Source organism: Platalea leucorodia (genome assembly GCF_965183815.1).
Source record: "Platalea leucorodia genome assembly, chromosome: 2".
Classification (NCBI taxonomy): domain Eukaryota; kingdom Metazoa; phylum Chordata; class Aves; order Pelecaniformes; family Threskiornithidae; genus Platalea; species Platalea leucorodia.
The window spans coordinates 131,553,793-131,570,468 of NC_138824.1; the positions used below are offsets into that span (position 1 = coordinate 131,553,793).

Genomic DNA, 16,676 nt, shown 5'->3' on the forward strand with positions numbered 1-16,676 from the left:
AGTCAAGCAGCAGGCCGCGTCCCGCCGTGAGGCTCACAGCCCTGAGCAGCTCCCTCCGGCCTCCGAGCCGACCCCCTTTGGAGCCGGCGGGCGGACCGGAGCCCTCCCGGCGCCGCTCCCAGCCTTCGCCGCTGCGACCCCCGCCTCTCCACAGAGCCCCTCCGACAGCGGCGCCGCCACCCGCCCGCCCGCCGGGGCAGCCGGAGCCCGGCCCGCGCCCGCCGCGCTGCGGGGAGGCGGCGGCGGCGGGGGGGAGCCGCCAGGGGGCAGGCGAGGCGCGCGCACCGCCGCCCCAGGGCCGCGGGGCGGGAGGCGGTTCCCCCGCCGCAGGCAGCGGTGGGGAGGCCGCCGTGAGGGGCTGCCGGCGCCCCCCGCCGCCCCTCGCTTCTTTTTTCTTTAAGGAAAAAAAAAATGATGTGGAATCGACAGGGTAGCGGGGTGGCGGCGCAGCCGGCGAGCCCAGGCGGCCTTTCCCTGAGGAGGGGCCGTAGGCGGTAGCTCGGGCCGGCTGGAGCTGCCTCAGGGAGGCGCGGAGGGCGGGAGCAGGGAGCCCGCCGGCGCTGCTGGCCGGCGTTCCGGGAAAGCGAAGGCGAAAAAAGGAAATAAAGAGCCAAGCCCAGTGGCCTGACTGGGGACCGTCGTTACAAGACATGACTACGTTTTTCCTCAGTGGTGCACTGCCGCTGCAGGTGTTCGTGTTGGGTTTTACAGAGAGGGTTACAGTCAGCCTCCCGAAGTTGCCCTGCAGATGAATATCCGGGATGTGATACCCTTGAATCCAGTTTTTGGCTCACTTTTTGCCGATGAGAGGAAGCTAAGGAGTGGTAAAACCTGATAGGAGAGGATAAGCATGTGCCATAGTTCCTAACTCTGGTTTCTGGCATCAAGCATCTGCTTTGCATTACTTTAGGGGAAGCTGGGTTTTGGTGTATCAGCGTCTTACGCTGATAGAGCATTTTGGTATTTGCTGGATAAAACCTCTGTTCCTGTACTGCAGTTGCTTTTATGCATTTTCTGCTCTGGGCACATACATAATATTGAAAGACTTAACCACTGGCCCGATTAAAAAACACTTTCCTAGTGCTTACAGTCTAATTGACTTTCTATAAGGCTTAAGTCTGCAATCTGGTTTTCGCTCCTGAGCACTTCTAGCCTGCTTCCCCATGATTTCAAAGATGTTAAGCAATACCTTTATCTTTTAAGTATATTGATCAGCTGTAACTGTAGTTGAACTAAAGCAGAAGAAGGAATTAGTTGTCACTGAGAGGTCCATTATTTTAAATGATCTTTTCCAACGCATCTCGACAAAGATGATTGGCCATATGGTCTGTTGTTATCCATCAGCGTAATTCTGCCAGTTTCAGCCAAGCCAATCTGACCAAACCTCATCTGACACACTCTCCAAACAGTAGTTGGGAGAGTGGATCTTGTACAATGTCCCAGACATAGAAAGAAAATCTCTGAAGAAAGAAGATCTCAGAGTTTGAGAGTCCTCCTCTGCTGGATGTCTGATCGGAAAAGCTTGGTTTCTGCCTCAATCACAATATGCTCTGTTGCCATAGGCAACTTGAGTAGTGGAAGCTGTGACCACTGATAACTCTCTCAAGAAGCTATCTAGTGATGAGGGAATATGCTACCGAGCATCTTGTTTTCTTTCCTCGGATTTGTCTTGCCTTTTCTTCCCACATAGAGTCTCTTGCTAGGTGTCATCATTTTTCTCCCTCTAATATTCTTTTAAATCAGTCCTTTTCTATTCCACAGTACAAACCTTCATTATTTGTTGGCTCTTTCAGAAACATTCCAGAAACCTGCTTACTCTGCCTCTTTTAACTCAACTTCCTTGTCTCCTTTCCATGCTGCACATGCTGGGAGCTGACAAGCTGGAAAGCAGCTTTGCAGAAAAAGACCTGGGGATCCTGGTGGACACCAAGCTGAGCATGAGCCAGCAAGATGTCCTTGTGGCAAAGGCGGCTGATGGTATCCTGGGCTGCATCAGGAGGAGTGTTGCCATCAGATCAAGGGATGTGATCCTTCCCCTCTGCTCAGCAGTGGTGAGGCCATACCTGTAGCACTGTGACCAGTTCCGGGCTCCCCAGTACAGGAGTCACTCAGTAGGAAGGATCTCTCACATCTTCCTTGTCTAACCAGTCCTTCCAAGTGTTGGAATGCCGGACAGATTCATCAGGTCCTTTCTCGATTTTCTCCGTCATCTGCATAGGTTGAACTCCATAAACTTCACATTGTAAACTTGCTTTCTAGAGCCTTAGTCACTTTTTATCACTTCTTTTCTATTTCTAATATTTTAACATCTTTTTAAAATATGACTCACGGTTCTGGATACAGTAGTGCATTTAACAGTGCAAGGTAAAGAATAAGATCTCTCCTCCGCTTCTGTGTTATAGTCCCATTTTCATACCTGCAGGGATTGCATTAGCGCTCTCAGCTGTGGAACAGACTGGAGTTCTGGCAAACTGAAAGGCAAGTGAAAGCTGTTTTCATGGTGTACCTTGAGACCCTTGGGCAAAGTCGCTCTCAGATTGCGGATTCTGTAATATTTGTAGGACAGAGGGAGGGCAAAGATGAAAAAGGGTGTAAAAGAAAGTCATTGAGGTGGTAGAGAGGTTCTCAGTTTTGAACACTGAAAACGGAGCAGTTTCTTTTGCTAACAGCCATAGAACTAGGCTGAGGAAAGCTTTAGAAAATTATTCCGGAACAAACTAGTTATGCTTTTGATTTAACTTGTATGTTTCAGAAGAGGGTGGGCAATGACCTGGATGATGGGAGGGAGTGTACCCTCAGCAAGTTTAAAGACGATAAAAACTGGGAGGACTGGCACACCAGAGGGTTGTGCTGCCATCCAGAGGGATCTCAAGAGGCTGGAGAAATGGGCAGAGAGGAACCCCAACAAAGGGAAATTCCAAGTCCTGCACCTTGGGACGAATAACTCCATGCACCAGTACAGGCTGGGGCAAACCATCTGGAAAGCAGCTTTGCAGAAAAGGACATGGATGGTCTAGTGGACAAGTTGAAGATGAGGCAGCAGTGCGCCCTCGTGGCAAAGAAGGCCAACAGTAGCTGGGCTGCATCAGGGAAAGCATTGCCAGCAGGCTGCGGGAGGTGATCCTTCCCCTCTACTCAGCACTGGTGAGGCCCCACCTGGAGTCCTGTGTCCAGTTTTGGGTTCCCCAGTACAAGAGAGACATGGACATACTGGAGAGAGTCCCGTGAAAGGCCACAAAGATGATTAAGGGGCTGGAGCGTCTCTCATCTGAGGAAGGGTTGAGTGAGCTGGGACTGTTCAGCCTGCAGAGGAGAAGCCTCGGGGAGATCTCACCAGTGTGTCTAAATGCCTGAAGGGAGGGTGAGAAAAAGACTGAGTCAGGTTCCTTTCAGTGGTGCCCAGTGACAGGACCAGAGGCAATGGGCACAAACTGAAACCCAGGAGGTTCCCTCTGAACACAAAGAAACCTTTTTTTACTGTGAAGGGTGACTGAGCCCTGGAGCAGGTTGCCCAGATAGGTCGTGGAGTCTCTTTCCTTGGAGATATTCAGAAGCTGTTCTGGACCTGGACCGAGGCACCTTGCTCCAGGTGACCCTGCTTGAGCAGGGGGGTTGAACTGGACAATCTCCCTAGGTCCATTCCAGCCTCAACTATTCTGTGATTCAGTGCTGGTTAGTCAGTGAGCTTGAAGCAATCTGTCACAACCGTAAGTCTGATGACAGGATTTTACCTTAGGGCATCGGATTCTGGTTTAACACACCGTTTCCATTTCTCTGTTAGCATTTTCTGAAATTCGTAATGTTACGCCTAAAAATAAAGGAATGGTGTTTTTAAGTCAAGCTGTTATATGCTGTGGTATGTGGTAGGCGTATGCTCATTTGTTTGCTTGCCATGTTTATAGAGTCACTAAATGACTGAAAGCATGCTGTCAAAGAAAAAAACTACAAAGTGGGTGAGGAGATAGCCTGGAAATCTGAATGTATTTGTATGGAGGACAAAAATGCCAGCACATCAGCTACGCTTTTCTTGTGCCTTGCTACTGCGCTGATTAGATCTGCTAGCGCAGAGGATTAATGCATTTGAACAGATAGATACAAACTAAGATTTTCCGTGAAGCCCATCTGCTTTTTTCCCCTTAACTGTCTTTAGATGCAGGAGGGAATTAGAGTTGATTTTAAGAGCAAGAAAAGAGGAGGTAGAGAACTTGATCAGGTAATAGAAGGAGGTTGGCCGCCTAAAGTAGAGGGACGGCAAGGGGGGAAAACATACAACTTCACTAATTAGGAATAAATTAAGGATGGAAGGGAGTTGTGAAAAGAGAAACCTAACCCACCATGTGACTTTTTCCACTAGTAACAGCTGCTGATAGTGATAGTAGACAGTGTATTGGGCTGAAAAGCCCCCTCAGAGGTACTAAGACATGTTGGAAAAATTGCTGAATTTCCAAGTGCTAGGAATTTTTTTTTTGTGCTAAGTGAATGTGCTAGAGAAGGACTCTTGAGTCCTAGCGTAGATTTCCAGATACCTTATCCATTGTGGAGGAACTGGTTATTGTTTTTCTCTTAGGGACAAACATGAAAGGTTGGCGATGGTTTTTTTCCTCAGTGCATAAAGCTGGCCAGATGCGCAGCACATCAGGATTTAGGGACTAGTAAGAGAGTTCCGAGACTGTGAGTTCAAGAGCGCACATGTACGTGCGTGAGTCTAGTCATATGGAAGACAAAAGACCCACAAGGCTTGTTGTTCAGGTAAGGGCAAAGTAGGGTTTAGCTGTTGTTCTGAGGACCTCAACGTTAGTGAGGATTTGAGGTGGATGACTTGAGTGGGAAGGGAAAATGTTGAAAAAAATGAACTGAATTACAGCATGTGTTAAAAAAAGGAAGAGAGACAACACAAATCTAGCGAGTATTTACCTGATTTAGTGTACCTGATAGTTTAACACATGCTTTCTTTAAGGGACCAAACGTTAATCAAGAGTTAGAGAAGATTGTGTGACCCACTGGAGATACATTTGACAACCTGCAGCATAGAATCAAAAGGCCAAATTTTCAGACTGGAATTTTGTATCTAATCTTTGAGGTGTGTAGGTCAATAAATCAAGGAGGTATGCATACACAGAGTTGTGCACATATAGCCAGCTCCATGAATGAACACATGAAACCTTCAGTTGTGCCAGTCTTGGTCATTGCAGCAATACCTTTTTTATTCATTTGCTTCCAAGAAATAATTCTGGGAGTGTTTCCTCCCTGAGAACACGAAATGTGGGTATTCCCCAATGTACTCCTTTAATGGCAGGAGAATAAAACACCAACACAGAAAATGACATATATTTTAATAAGTCATTAAATAACTTTGCTAGCAAATATAAACCTTTACATAAAAATAAAACCTTTTAACTTTTAATAAAATTTGAATGACATTAATCGGAATGAAAATATTTGGAATGTTAGTGTAATAGCTTAATAAACTGACTCCCAAATGGTTTTGCTAACTCAAAAGGACATGCATATTCTCTCACACATCTGAAAATGAAGTAAAAATTGAGGTGGAATCTAGCAACTCACAACATCATTTAACAGAAAAGAATATTTGTACCCAGCAGAAACCGCAGAGAATTTATGTCCCCAGACTGCAACTCTGAGCTGAAATTTGTCTCGAGAACGTGATGCTAATGTCCTTGCTCTTGCTGAAAATATCAGACCTACAAACACAATCAAGCCCTCAGAAGAATTTTGTCTCAGTTCTGCTGCATTCTTCCTCCTGAAAGATGTCCATGCTGTCGAAGAATATAAAGTGCAGAGATCGTTCAAGATTGGAGAACTGGCACATTTTGAGTGAAATGGAGAATCTTTTCTGAAAGGTAAAACTAATTCCTATAGCTGAGCATACCATAGCATATGGATTGCTCTGTCGTCAAGGTTTGAAGCAAAATTAAGAAAGGGAGAACACAGTCAACCAAATTGTAACATGACCTACTTATAGTTTTCGTTATCTGCTTAGCTGAATTTTGTATATTTAGATTTATACACATATGAGTGATACCTCATGCTTTCATTTTCTATCCCTGCATCCACCTGAACAACTGGTACAGCATCTGGTCAAAATACAGAGGAACAAAGTGTGGAGGTACTAACTGTCTGGTCATATTAAGCTTGGATGATAGTAAAAATATAAGCTAAGATAACCAGAAATTATGTTTATAACAAGTCTTTCCTTCAGGCGATTTCTAGTTTCAAATGCCTGATAGGAGTTGCACAACTTTCCTCAGAAGGTGGGGAAGTGCCCCGAAGTTCCTCTTTCTGCTGCGGAGCTTTACAAGAAAGTTACTGGTACAAAGCTATGCCGGCTCTGCCAAAAGCATTTATGGCTCATGATTAATAGCCTGCCTCTGATCATGTTTCCAGTGATTCACAGATTGTGGCCTGACTCTTTCCATTTCTGAGACATTCCCTCCTATAGCCCGCGCAGCTCTGCTTTCTTCGTTGACTCTCAGGATTTTACAATGTCACAGTGCGTAATGAAAGATACAGCAAAAAGATAGACATGCAGACAGGCAGAGCATCAAATTTACTACCGTTCTGGAGCAAAAATAAAAGCAGAGAACACTGGACAGTGGACTTCAGCCATCAGACAAAAATGTTGCATGCTGTTCTGCAGAGTATCTGGGGAGGATTCTTGTTCTGGCAGAGCATCTAAGAATATGGGACCTCAGGCCTTGCTGCGTGCAGAGATGGTTCCCAGTCAGCAGTCTGGCTGATGGCCTCAGTTTCAAGCTGGATAGCTTCTAGACTACTAGACTGACACCTAAAATAGATGAATATGTGATTTACAGAAACATGAGAAATAGGAGCTGAAAAAGAGTTGATAGTAAGTGTCCAGTTATCTTAGGATTTGAGGAAAGAATGAGGTGCGGCTCAGGACCCTTGGCTGTGTAAGGAAACGGGACTGACTGTGAGGAATGCATTTCCCTGTTGCTACAAGGAAGGACAGACTGATGTCAGCATGAGGATCCTTTCAGTGCAGAATAAACCCTGGACCGCTGAGACCTAGGCTTGGAACTAAATAGAGAAATGCAATGCAAAGATCGAATTCTGTTCCTAGTACAAGGTGATTCTTCCAGTCCAGTGCTGGGCAGCCTGTGATGCAGCAACGCCTTCATCCTTCAGCTCTGTGATGACAGAGATACTTGCACTTGACGGAAGCCTCATCTCATCCCTCCCCCAGCTCCACCTTTCTTATAAATGGTGATGGAAAGAAAGGTTTATGCAGTTCAATGATTTTAGAAGCTAAATCTACCAAAAAAAAAACAGAAAAAAAGGATGAAACTGCAGGAAAAAGTGGTAAGCTGGTGCCACGGCAGTCTCACAGAGCACAAAGAAGAGGGAGAAGTGGATCCCAGGACAAGACAGGAGAAAGATGTTTTGACTTGCTGCTGGATGGACTAAGTTGTTGCAGGAACTAAATTGTGCAAGGACATTTAGCTTACGTCCAGCATGAAACCTAACTTTCTGTCAGCAGCTTGAATGTAGGTAAAGGGATGATTACAAAGAGCAAAGCCTGTGACTTGAGGGACAGTAGAGCCGAATGAGAAGTAATAACTTACTCTGGTTGGTGGATGAGATATTTCTTTTCTTCTTCAATATCACCAGACCCAGAAGAAGTGTGATCAGTACGATCACAGCTATAAGTGGGCCAAAGAAATTTGTCTTCACTTGCTCCATTTCTTCCTCCTGTATCTCTGAATAAGAAAACAGAGGAGATACACACAGTAAAGACTTGATTTGGTGACAATTAGCTTAAACAATCTATCCCAAAGTTACGTGAATTAGAAGTTTAGGGAAAGGCCCTCAGCATCCTTTGCTTTTACAGTGCTTTAATAGCATCATCAATAAATCACTATCCACATTGCTTTATTTCCATTTCCAATAACTAGCAAAACTACCAGGTCTTAATGGCCACTTCAACAACAGTACGGCAAAGTACTCTTTCAGAAGTTTGGGTGCCGTGTGAGAGATCAGCAACTTAATTGATACAGGAGCCTACAAGGCAGCTACTGTGCTAATGCTGCTCTGTGCTACTGTGCAAGTTTGAAGAACCTGGGATATGTTACTGCTTGGTATCTGTTGGAAAGGATGGTCCAAGCCCACTGAAATGCCATAAGGGATGTGAAAGTAGCAGGGAATGCAAAGGAGTTTCCCTCTACTTCTGGTTATTGTGCTTTTGAGGTTTTGGTTGCTAGGGTTAGCAACTGAGAGGGCTTCAGTTTATGTTCAGCTTTTGTTTATGTGGAGTTCCTAGTTTCTTACCCACCATCACTGCTTATCAGGTGGCTACTTTAATAAAGCCAGGGAGGAGAGAAGAATTGAATAGGGAAGAGGATGCAGCACTATAGCTAATGTAGCTAATGTAGCTAATATAGCCATGTTGACGCTCACGGGCAATGCACAGAGCTGCACAAACCTCGGAAGACTTCTGTATTGTATTTTAATATTATTTAAAAATCCTAGAATGTAAGGACATCAGAGGCAGCTTGCCATACCTGGCATTGATGGCTTAACACTTTAGCTAAATTTATATGAAGAAAACTGCACTGCGGAACTTTTTTCAGAATGAGTGGCAAGCTTCTTTTACCTCTAGTAAAAAAGAGTAAGGTAAGTCTTTCTATTAAGGTGCGTGCCTGTACTACCCTGGTAGGCTTTCCTGCAATGCTACCGTTCCCTCTTGGCTCCCTGTTCTGGCAGTTGAAGCACAGCTCTCCATCTTCCACATTGGCTAAAGGAGCTACGTGCAAGTCAAACAAACTTAGGACCAAAGTGGGAATTGTCTTTATTTTGATGCGCTTGTGCCACAGCTTACAAACAAAAATATGTCAAAGGAGGTTTTCCTGTCCCAGGAGATAAATAAAATACAGGTTTAGTTTAAAGAAAGGATCAGTCATGTGGAACCCTGAGATAATCCAGCAGTAAGGTCTTATTGGAACTCAGCTCCCCAGCTTCTTCTTGCAAGCGGTGTCTGAAAAAAGACACAATCTCAGAGAAAAAAAATCCCCAAACAGTCATTTTGGAATGCACACTTCATTCTGCCAAATGTTATGAAAACCGCCAGGAATGCTTCTAAGACTAGCCAAAGGTTCATGGCCTTTAGACTTAAACTCAGCACAGTCTATTTGGCAGTTTGTGGGCCAAATCTGGCCCAAGGGACTCTTCTGTTTAGCCTTCTGCCTCTCTCTAAGGAATGATTAAGAATAGCAGCTCAAGCACTTAAACATCAGAAAAAAACCTTTTTTGCTGTCAGGGTGGTCAAACACCGGAACAGTTTGCTGAGGGAGGTTGTGGAGTCTCTGTCCTGGGAGACATTTAAAACTCAACTGGATAAGGCCCTGCGCTACCTACTTTGAGTAGAGTGGTTGAACTAGATGATCTCCAGCTGCCTCTTCCAACCTCAACAGTTCTCTGATTCTGTGAAGTGGCAACCTCCCTTAACAGCTGTCACCTCCGGAGACTGGTTGCTGCCTAATCCAGACATCCAGGTTGCTTTGTTGCTACTGCAGCAGCATCTAGGGAGGGGATGAACAGGGCTGTGTTCTGGACTGCGTAGCAGCCGCCTTCCTTCTCTCTGCCCTCTCCTTGCTGTAATAAGACTTCCCATATGGAAAGGAGAGGGAATTTGGTGGCTGTGGCTGTTGGCGAACAGGATGGAGAACACGCAATCCTTGTACCCGACTCCTACTGCTACTTAAGGTTTATTCCCTGCCTTGACTATGCTGCTGTCTGTGATCAGCTCTACCGCAGTGTGCCCTGCTCCTCCCCATGCAGAAATCAGAATGGGCAAATGGAGACTCACCTATCCCTAGCGGCACTGAGACAAGGCTTCCCAGCTGCTCTCCAAGGTGAAGCAAGCAGCTAATATTAGTGCGGGTGTTTGTAGGAACTGTGATATTCAGCTTGCTAGTAACATTGTACAGCTTTGTTACAGCATCCTGTGAGACATCCATGTGATGCGTAAGCCTGGATGTTTTGTTTTCATGTGAAATTAGCCAAGTCATCTGCTTGGGCTCTGGATAACCTCCGCTGGAAGAACAGGAGAGATTCAAATATTTGCTGGGCTTTAGTTCCCCAGTGTGCAGCCATGCTATCTCAGGTTGACTATAGTTGGCTGAAACAGACCAAAGAGAAAGGATCATGAGTCAGACATACCACATCTCCTGACAGTTCCTGCCAATTAGTTAAGATTTTCAGGCAGAAGCAAGTCTAAACAATTTTCTCAGGAAAACTATGGGAGTCCCAAGAAGGGTTTGCTATGTTTTTGGTGTATGTGTAGTCTTGCTACTCCTTGTCCTCAGGGTGTTTCAAGGACGTAAGTCTGATCAGCCAGGCAATGGGCCTGTCTCTCCCACCTCCTTTAGATCCGTTGACACCTCAGAATAATCAAACCTGACCTGCTTGCATGTCAGTGCTTAAGCACAAAATGGGAATGGGGCACAGTGCTGCCTACTCTTGACCTCCTGATTAGTTAAGGGGAAACCCACAAACCTCTAACTGTGAAATGTAGAGAAAGAAATCATCTGAGGAGCTTCAGAAGGGGTAAGTTGGAGGTCCAGTGCTGTCATAGGTAGAAATATCAGTATTACGAGTATTACGAGTAATCATTTTGCAGCATGTAAAGTAATTCGCTCATCTTTACTTGATAGTAGGCCTCCCTGAGCTCGGTTTTTTATGTGGAAGTGACTACCGTACAAGTTTTTTTACTTTGCGTCATTGGATACTCATCCCAGTCAATGAAGAACATACCCATTGCTTTAAAAAGTGAAGTTTCCCAGGCAAGAAATAGTTAGTCAAACAGGATTGGAAGGAACTATTTAAACATAAAATATGAATGATAAATGGAAGCTTTTAACCAATACTCTCTATTAAATAATCTCCCAAATATTCTCAGCCAGGATTTGTTTGGTTAAAAGGTCATAGCAGAAATAGTAGTCTATAATAGAAAAGGAGAAGGAGAGAATGTAGACATAATACTGACTGCACCTTGGCATACAGCAAGTTAAACACAAAACAACAACAAACCCCAAGAAACAGACTCAAGGCTTCATTGAAAATACTTCATTATTTTTGTGCCAATAGGACTAAAGACAGTATGGAGAAATATTGGAGAAGGGGAAAAGGATTCTTAGAAAAATATGAGCCTAAGAGGGTCTGACTCTTCTGCACACACACTCAGTGTGTTGGATCCAGGCTAAAATCCTTGCCCTAGTGAATTCTTAATATGGATGGAGGAAGAAATATGATGTTGCTTTTATTTGCTCTATCCCAACACACCGGGAGTAGGATTTAGCTTAGTCACTTAAATCCCCAAGAGAGTCCATGGCTGTGAATTCAAAATGGAAAAAGCCCCACCTTTTTTGTACCCCAAAATGTAGTTAAGTTCTCCCTCAGGAGAGCTCAAGCTTCCTCTTTCTCCTCAAGGTCTGACTTGCTTTGCTGACTGCTCACTCCAGCTTCTGGTCTGGAGTATTTATTCTCTCCTTGGCATTCTCTAGGGAGGGCAGGAGTGCAATCCATGGCTGTGAAACTTGCCACATCATCCAAGTGATTTAAGAGTTTCAATCTTACTGACAGTAAACAAGTGGAAATAGTGGAATATACCCTGGTCAAAACACTTCTGTTTTATGGCTTCTGGAGCCTAATTTACTGAAAAGTGATGTTGGTTGCATGCAGGGTGTGAACTACGTATATGAGAGCTTTGAACTGTTAATAGAAAAGCATCTTTCAGGAAGTCTTTTGTATTTAAAGATAACATGTCTTCCAAAAAGGCTATGGGCTTTGATTTAAATACCTCAAGAGACAGCAGATCCATCGAGCCCTTAATATTTTTCTCAATGGCTTAATCACCCTACCTGGTTTTGTTCTATTTTCTAAAGTGACAATATGCCTTACTTCTCACTTGCTTCCAGCCACTGACTGTTTTTATATTGTCACTGAATTAATTAGCCTTTTTTTTTAATATCCAGTATTTTATGTGTATTTCATGTTCCCAGACTCTGAAAACAAGACTCTTCTCAGTCTTCTGTATTATAAGGTAATCAGATCGATCTTTTAATGTCTCCAGCCTTCAGCTAACTCTAGTAGAGCTTTTCTTCATGCTTTTAAGTTTTTCAACATCCCCTTTAAAATGAGGACACAAACCGTTAAGTCTCTATTCTGACATGAGTTTCACTCCCAACACTTGGAATAGCGCATATTTTGAAATAGCTTCCCTAGTCTCCCCTGCTCCCCTTATTGATCCGTCCAAAGGAAGCACTAGAGACATGCTATAGCTGCAGAATTTCCAGTTAAGCTGCTTGTCACCATGGTCCCTACCTTGCCTGTTTTAAGAGCCAAAGCTTTCCATTGTGAAGCCCTCCATTCTTTCTGGAGAAGGATCCGTGTTTGTCGTTCTTATATGAATCATCCTGGCTGTACACAACACATATACATATATCTATTTATTGTCCTAATGTAACACATATAAATAACACATGTAAACTGTATTGGAAGTTTACTGTTGTATTGGAAGGTACTTCAGTATTTCTGAACGGGCTTGGTCACCAAGCGATCTAGACAGCTTTATATCATTCTTGTACAGCACTCAGTCTTCCTTACGTTCACGTTAAATACGACATGCCATACTACAAAAAGCCCTCCATGTATGATGTGAGATTCTAATTAAGAAACAGTAGGTAAGCACTGGTACATTTCAACATTTGTATTTTTCTTCTAATTATTTTGAAGGTTTTTTTTTTTAAATATGATTTTATACTGCTCCTTCCTTTGGGAGCTTATTGAACAGAGAGTCATTTGGAAGGAACACAGCAGCACATAGTTTAAAACAGTCTTCCTAAGTGAAACCTTAAAAGGTCTAGGAGAGTTTTAGTGCCTAAGTATGAGACTTGTATAACATGTTGCTCAGACGCTGGCTGAGCTGATAACTGATTTAACTGCTTGCATTAACTGAACAGTTGATGCTAAGCATCTCTTAAATTGGAGGCCTTGATACTGAGTGCACATTATAAGTTTCTGAGTTCTAAAACTTTGCTGAAAACACTTGTCAAGTGGGTTCTGGGAGAATCAAAATTAACAATCTAGGTTTTCTGTCTGTGGATCGAGGGAACACTGGCTGGTAGCACAAAGCCAAATAGGCTCAGACGTCCTGGTACTCCATTTTTGGCTGCTGTTACACATGGCCTGCTCTCTTTTGAAGCAGTATGCCGAAGCCTGAAAACACCAGTGGAAGCCAGAAGCTGTTATTATTAATGACTAGCACTATCTACTGGAAGAGAGAACACAGGCATACGGACAAAGGTTACTAACAGAACAGTTTAAAGGCTGAAAACACCGGTGGAAGTTAGAAGCTGTTATTATTAATGATTAGCACTATCATACTGGAAGGGAGAACACAGGCATACGGACAAAGGTTACTAACGGAACAGCTGAAAATAGAAAAACATTAAGAAAAGATTTTAGGAATTACTAAAAATGTTAGAAAATATTAGGAAAAGATTGCTTCCTCACTTCCATTTCCCTGTTAAAAGATTTGTTGCCTTTTCCTCTGATAACATACAAGTAATCAGGTTGAATCTCAACGCATGCATTTTTTCAGATATTTTCAGTCTCCTTTAACCGAACATATGAATTTCTACTCCTCCACATGTGAGCTGCTCTTTTCTTTATTTTCCCTGCGATTTATATGATCATAAAATAGCTGTGTGTTTGCAGAAATCTTGTTATGCTTCAATTGTAATTTACCACCAACGATGATTACTGCCACTTTTAATAGAAGGTAGTGCATCAGATGCAAATAAAGAAGTGTATTTTCTAGAGTCCTAAAAGCCATAAAACTTGCAGGAGGCAAGAGGAATAAGGCAGAATGGTTTTCACTGTAAAGTATGACAGGGTGGGAATCAGGAACGATGTAATATTGAGCAAATTATTGCCTCGTTTTCTACTTCTGATTGCTGCCACCTGAGTACTTTTCATTCAGAGCTGAGGATTTTCTATTGAGAATGCTCTTATCCATCTTTAGGAATTCTGCTCCAGTGCAGGTACATCTTCAGTGGCTTGGGGACAGTGCCACACATTTCTGGACTCAACAAAGTGACAGAGAACCCCCCAAAAAAACCCCTAGACCAGATGACAGTTGGAAGAGATTACTTACCAATGATGTGCAGTAAGCACTCGGATGTGTGTATGACCTTTGGCGATCCTTTATCTCTGTGCTGTATAATACACCTATACTGTCCCTCGTCCACAACTCCTGCATTTAACAATTGCAAGGTCCATTTGTCCATATCCATCTTGGTGCGATTTATATATTTAGGACTAAGGTTATCATGTTTTTCTTGGCCGTAGTATACTTCGTGCACCACTTCAATGTCGCCTTTTTGCCAAAAAACTCTTAAATCCTTTATGTCAGTTTTCTGAGAGTTTGGAAAATAGCAGGATAGGTACGCAGTGTGATTGAGAAATGACTTCACCTGGTGCACACTGGCAGCAATACCTTAGACAAAGAGAGAGAAGAAATTAAGATTTTCACCAGCTACAAAAGAACACCAAGTATTTGCGCTCACAGAGGCAACGCTTAACAACAGTAGCAATAAAAACGGCGGCAGTTAGACACAAATTCTCCCACTAGGTATGACAGGAGACACAGTTCCTCAGACTGACTCACTTAGTCTTGTGGAGTTCAGGTCATAAAACTGTTTCTTATTTTTCTTCCTATATTTTACTTCCCAAGGAAGGCCTACCACACAGAGGTTGCAAGCGTCTATATTTTAGAAGACTTATCTGCAGGCAAAAGGTCCAAACCATTCTTGTCTGTAGCATCCTGAGTGTAATGAGATTCTGCCACAAAGCAGATGATAGTTGCACGCTTTCTTTTGAAAAAGTTGAGTTCATTCTCCTAATAAAATAATACAGCATTGCAGTTTTCAAGAAAATGTGAAGTGCACACTGTGTGGTAAATGTTAGTATCTAGGGAATACATGACCAGAAGGTCAGAAACAGGTGAACGCTTTCAGTCTCACTGAAGAATTAATCTAAAGTTTAATGACAAATTAAATGTCAGATTTAACTGTACTGTAATTAATCTAGAGTTTAATGACAGATTAAATGTCAGATTTAACTGTTCTGTTGCTGATCTTGTTAAACAGAAATAGTCAATAAACACCATTATGCCTTCATGCAAAGAAAGCGTGAACTGTATTATGCAAGGGATGATTTTCTCCTGCTTTCATCAGCGCGTGTATCCACTATTATGGGTGGCAAGGGGCCAGGAGGACCATCTTTTCTTGGAAGGAGAAATGCAGTCCTCTGTCCCAGAAGATACAAACACCTCTGTTGTGTTCAAAAGGAGGAGAAGATTTACGGTCTCTCTCCGGGTGCAAAGCTTTGACTGCTCTTCTAGAGCACCAGACTGCAAAACGATCTCCACGGCTGCCTAAAACTCCAGTTGTCCCATATCAAACTGTCAGTTTTCAGTTTAATACTGCTCTCCTCTATAATATACAGGGTGATATACACACATTTTAAAGATAGATAGATTTAAATCGAAAATTTAAGAGCAACATAAAATAAGTGTAATGTAAAGATATAAAGTTGAAGAGAGAAAGTACTTACTTACTATATATTTTATAGAGTCCCTGCGCACAATTTAAATACATGTCACATAGGCTATATGACCTTGATTGTGCAATGGAAATTATTAATTACTGCTAAGGACTGAGCTTCTTAGTGGATGAGAAAGTATCACATAGCAGGACACAAATAGTCAAAACAGTTTTTACAATTAAAAATGCGCCGTTTACCTGGGAGAAGTATCATAGCATAAAGGAAGAATATGCAGACCTCCATGACGCTGTAAGAAGGAAGAATGAAAGAAATATGTTAGAGGTTGAGAACGCTCCAGTACCTTCTCCAGTACTCCCAAAGAAGTGGTGAAACAAGAAGTTCTAGCAAGAGACAGGCTACTGAGAAAGTTAATCTCACCTTTTCCCATGGACTAGTGCAAGGACTTCTGTGTGCTTCACGGCCTTTAGCAACAAGAAGCATGCCATGACAGATCTCTGGCTTGCAGAGAAGGTGATGTGGTGCAAGATTACTGCAGACAGGGTATGCCATGGAAGGAACACGGAGCCCCCGGGGTGCAAAGGACGGGACGAGTACCCAAAACGCCTGATGCAGAGGGAAGAGGAATGGGGAGCATGCTTGGCCTGGCAGCGTGGGGAAGAAGATGGGGGAATTGAAAGCAGAGGGGGAGGAGAGGGTGACACAGAAGGAGGAGGTCGGGGAGACGTCACGATGATGTCAGCTGCCAGAAGCGATGAAGTGTGTGACCTTGGGTTCTGTAACAGGAACCTATCCTTCACAACAGTAAAAGATAACTTAGAGAAATCCTATGTGGTGTAAAGAGTTGAGGCTAAACAGCACATAATTGGTTGTCAAGAAAAACTGGTATCTGTTTAGAAAAAAAGGAAAAAACCCTCTGACTCATCTCATAAGCAAAACACTTCTATGGCTGCTTGGGTTCATGTGGTATAAGGGCCTGTAATCCTGGTGCACAGCCAGGTGTCATTCCCATGCACCGGTGAAGGAACGGCACCTGCGTCTGACTGGCCTGTGGTTGCTGGTTTGCGTTTTAG

General features: G+C 43.4%; 1 protein-coding gene across 1 annotated transcript; it reads right to left on the reverse strand.

Annotated features, from left to right (window-relative positions):
* Positions 1 to 6,770: 6,770 nt before the first annotated feature.
* On the reverse strand, positions 6,771 to 16,091 carry CD86 (CD86 molecule; the record flags this gene model as incomplete). The annotated part of the gene is made up of 6 exons (XM_082337917.1): positions 6,771 to 6,805; positions 7,605 to 7,739; positions 9,845 to 10,156; positions 14,195 to 14,536; positions 15,843 to 15,892; positions 16,024 to 16,091. The coding sequence occupies 6 exons, from the start codon at positions 16,089 to 16,091 to the stop codon at positions 6,786 to 6,788; spliced, it is 927 nt and encodes a 308-aa protein (XP_082194043.1). The 3' UTR covers positions 6,771 to 6,785.
* Between the last annotated feature and the right edge of the window lie 585 nt (positions 16,092 to 16,676).